We start from the raw sequence: 4,378 nt of genomic DNA, 5'->3' as shown, positions 1-4,378 counted from the left end.
TGGAGTTTTAAGAGGTATTCTTGTATGTTGGGTTTGGCTTTCACTTGTTTGGATTATTTGGGTGCATTTCTTTTTGGGTATTTGCGAGAGTTATATTGTGAGTGAGATTTCGTATTGAGTGAATCCCATCTAAAATATTGAGAGTGAGGTGTGTGAGTTTTAATTTTTCCCTAGTATATTGAAGTGTGTTCTCTACGTGTGATTGCCCCGTTGACGTAGACTTAGATTGATCATGACTGGCACGACGACGATGATGCTTGGAATAGAAGCACACTCTTTGGGTGGCCTTAGAATCAACTCTAAACCATTTCCTCTTTCTTTTTCTGGTGGCGGTTTGCTGCTTAAGGCAAATTTACGAGCACCTTCAATGAATGGTAGTAAAACAATCTTGAAGATGGCAGCTGAGGAGCAATTGAAGGTTAATGACAGAATGGAGAGGGAACAAGACAAAGACAAAGTAGCCGATGCATTTGGTCTTGGGAATGTTGTGAAAGACAGGCGCATTTTCTCTCAAAACTTCACAATTAGATCATATGATATGGGCCCTAATCACACGGCAACCATAGAGACGTTGATGAATCTGTTACAGGTTTGATTTAATTTTTTTCAAAATCCATTATAAAGTAGTTTCCTTCTGTTACATCAGCATTAAATATCAGTTTATTTCATCTGGCTGGATTGACAATTACCAAACGCATTGATGGAATTGGTTTGAGGACGGGCCTTGGTGCAACAGTAAGGTTGCTCGTACATTATGACCCTCCACAGACCCCAAGGGACAAGAGCCTCGTGCACTAAGTACATCCTTTATTACTGGAATTAATTCAGGGTCCAATAAGAGAGAGAGAGAGAGATGAGTAGAAGTTATGATTAAATTTGTTCCCACATGGATGTGTTTTTGGTGAAGCCTGATTTAGTCTAGAAAGTGCGGTTGAGACCTTTGGAGGGCAAACGATCTCGGATTGCCGAAAAATGGCGGGGTTCCACGCCTTTGTGTTGGGCTCGTTGAGATCTTTGAAATGCCAAAAAATGGCAGGGCTCCACGCCAAGTTGTGTTGGGCTCGTTGAGATCTTCGAAATGAGTACTTTTGAGCCATGTGTTATGTTTTGGTCCAGCTCTGATTTTTTGGCATTTTTTGAGCTAAGGGCATTGGTGTACTTTCTGGGGTTAGGGCTTCCCTATATAATGTTCTTATCTCTTTGAGATAGGGTTATGAGAGTTTGTAACATTTTCCAGAGAAAAATAGTGAAACCTGTTCTACTGCTCGGCCGTAGATGTAGCTTCCATCTTGGAGATGAACCAAGTAAATCTTTCTGTTGTGCGTTGTGTGTGCTCTCTCCATTTTCGTTTTTCTTTAGCAAATCGCCATTTTGGGCGTTGTTTTCTTAACAGGATGGTGATGGTCATGTGTAGGAAACAGCTCTTAACCATTTGAGGAGTATGGGTCTTCTAAGGGATGGATTGGGTTCAACACCAGAGATGAGTGGAAGGAACTTAATATGGGTGCTCTCTAAGATGTATGTTGTCGTGGATCACTACCCTTCTTGGTAAGCCATGTTTCACCCACCTTGAAAATTTTCTATAATTTGTACATATAAAGTCTTGAGACATAAAGATTTTTTTCTTTTTCCTTGAAGGAATGATGATCTTCGAGTAGATAATTGGTTTATTCCATCTGTAAAGAATGGTCATGGTAGTGAATGGATTATCTGTGATTGTTCAACTGGGAAAACTCTAACACGAGCAACCAGGTTTGGATTGAATTAATCTCCATCAATTAACTTACAAACTGTACTAATTAATAGAATTAATTTGATAGCCTTGTGGTTCTTATCTGACTTTATGCAGCATGTTCGTGATGATGAATAAAGAAACAAGAAAATTATCTGAAACACCAGAAGGGGTCATAAGAGAAATGGAACCTCATTACATAGAGTGCCCTCCGATTCTGAATGAGCATAGCAGTAGACTACGAAAGCTCGATTATAGAAATATGGAGTATGTCCGAACCGGTTTAACTGTAAGTAAGATATATATCGGTATATGGGGGTGAAACAGGGTCGGGTTGGGCCAGGTATTTTAAAACCCTAGTCCAACCCTAAGTCCTCTTAACTCAACCCAAGCCCAACCTGGACCTAAGTCGGGCTGAGATATCTCAGCCCAGACCAGTCCGGCCCTGATTGAACCTAATTGGGTCGGGCTGGGCCGGGTTGGCTTTGATTGACCCTGATTTTTTTTCCATTTACCTAGTCTTATGCATTAAAAAAATGAGACACATGTGATTGGGTATTGGTTTATTCCATACTCAATTGACTATTAAACCTTTATTTGGATTAAAAAACTTAGCCCAATCTTAAAATTGTAAACATCTTCGTTCAATAGATAATTAGATACTAAACAAAAATTGTAAAGCATAACCTAACACAGGGTTGAGCCGGGTTGGACTTCGCCCAAGGCCTCAACCCTGGCCCAACCTGACCCTGATCCAGGGCCTGAAAATTTTAACCTTAACCTGCCCTCAGGGTTAAAAAATTCCAACCCAAGCCCTATTCTGGCTCAGGGCGGGTTCGAGCCGATAGGGCTAAACTTACATCTTTATTATATATATATATATATATATATATATATAGCATGGGGAGCTACTACATGATGCCTTACATGACAATTACGGAGTCTTATGTAATAGGGACGCTGCAAGTAATGGGTTGTAGTTATTAATTGTTTGTGGTTATTAGGAGTCATTACAGTTATTAGGAGTTATTTCATGTAAACGGGTTACGTGAGAATTTTAATTAGTAGTGGTTATCATATGTAGTTATGTAACTGTATATAATACTTCAAATAGGTAAATCTATTTGAAAGGGGAATAGACTTTGATTGTTGGTTTTCTATAATTTCTTTATGGAGAAAAGAAATCGGTTACCTCCCAATAAGCCAGGACGTCAGGCTTTGTTTGCAAAGCCAATTATCTCATTCTTATATCTTCTTAATTTCTTTTCTATTTTTATTTTCCTATTTTATCACCTCCTTCTCCCATAACAACTTTGGTTTTCAACTTGAAACATATTAATTCTGCAGCCTCGGTGGAATGATTTGGATGCTAATCAACATGTGAACAACGTTAAATTCGTTGGGTTAATGCTTGAGGTTAGATCTTTATTTTTCATATTTTTTTTGTTTTTCTCTTTCATTTCTTGTTATCTTGTAAGTGTTAACTTGAAACTGATGTTGCAGAGTGTTCCCCTATCATTCTTGGAAAACCATGAGCTTTCTTCTATCAACTTGGAGTACAGGAGGGAATGTGCAATGGATGACGTGCTTCAGTCTCTAACTTCTGTTTCTCATAAAACAATTGATGATGGCTCAAATGATACTGATGGTGCTGATGAGTGTTTCCACTTACTGCGTTTTGAGAGTGGGGCTGTGGTTGCCAGAGGAAGTACCAAGTGGAGGCCCAAACGTTCAAAGAACTTATATAAAGCATAAATATAGGTTATAGTGAGGATTTATCAGATATTTCAGATGTTTGGGAATAACAGAAATAATGCAGCACTATTAACGATTTTCTTGACTGAGTTTTGATGTTCTATATGCTACTTGAACTTTAATACAGCCCATGTATAAAGGCGGCAGACAGCATTCTCAGCCCATGTTTTGGCTTAATTCCGATCCTTGGATCCAAGAACAATGTTTGGCATCCATGAGTTCGTCTCGTCTTTCTCATTAAACTTGCAGTTACCAAAAAAAAAAAAAAAAAGAAAAGACAGCATTCATAGGCCCTACCCAGTTATAATAAGTGGGATATGCATAAAAATTAGGGAAAATTACACTGTCACCCCCTAAGGTTTGTACTAAATACAGAGTGATCCCTTGTGTTTCTAAATTATACAGCCGCACCCCCTGAATGGACGGTGTCAAATAATATAATGTAAAATACCAACTTTACCCTCTTTTAATATCCTGTTAAATAATACTCAATGTAAAATTACAACTTTACCCTCTTCTAGGATTATAAACCAAAATCGTTGTCTTCTTCCCCAACTTGAAATCGTTGGACCTGAAACTCCACCGCACGCACAGGTATTCCCTTCACAACCACCTACCATTATCTATGTCTTCTCTCCCTCATCTCAACTACACATCTCTTCTCCCTCTATTTTCTATCTTATTTTTTTTTCCTCCTCTCACGCCTATCCCTTATCTCCATTAACCCTAAAAATTCAGTAAACCCAAACTTTGTCTCTTAGTCCGAATACTCAACATAAAAGGGATTAAAAAACCAGAGAGTTAAAAAACTTCATTGAGGGCATATTCTCTCCATGGGAAACCTCAAACTTTGTAGTGAAAATCAATCACATTAAGAACACAGAGGAGGGG

At 38.6% G+C, this 4,378-nt stretch overlaps 1 protein-coding gene across 1 annotated transcript; it reads left to right on the top strand.

Annotated features, from left to right (window-relative positions):
• The first annotated feature begins 353 nt into the window (after positions 1-353).
• Positions 354-3,496, top strand: LOC122646643 (palmitoyl-acyl carrier protein thioesterase, chloroplastic-like). Its single transcript, XM_043840236.1, has 6 exons — positions 354-589; positions 1,415-1,548; positions 1,639-1,752; positions 1,850-2,021; positions 3,080-3,148; positions 3,236-3,496. Exons 1-6 carry the CDS (start codon positions 368-370, stop codon positions 3,485-3,487), a joined length of 963 nt encoding a protein of 320 aa, XP_043696171.1. The 5' UTR covers positions 354-367; the 3' UTR covers positions 3,488-3,496.
• Positions 3,497-4,378: the final 882 nt, after the last annotated feature.

Source organism: Telopea speciosissima, chromosome 11, assembly GCF_018873765.1.
Source record: "Telopea speciosissima isolate NSW1024214 ecotype Mountain lineage chromosome 11, Tspe_v1, whole genome shotgun sequence".
Classification (NCBI taxonomy): Eukaryota; Viridiplantae; Streptophyta; class Magnoliopsida; order Proteales; family Proteaceae; genus Telopea; species Telopea speciosissima.
The sequence above is the reverse complement of the archived record's forward strand: the minus strand, read 5'-3'. Positions and strand labels throughout refer to the sequence as shown.

Bases quoted from the DNA above. Each gene is read 5' to 3' on its own strand.
- LOC122646643 (XM_043840236.1), top strand. From the start codon at position 368: ATGAATGGTAGTAAAACAATCTTGAAGATGGCAGCTGAGGAGCAATTG. The intron at 590-1,414 runs GTTTGATTTAAT...GGTCATGTGTAG, and splicing joins CGTTGATGAATCTGTTACAG to GAAACAGCTCTTAACCATTT. The intron at 1,753-1,849 runs GTTTGGATTGAA...GACTTTATGCAG, and splicing joins ACTCTAACACGAGCAACCAG to CATGTTCGTGATGATGAATA.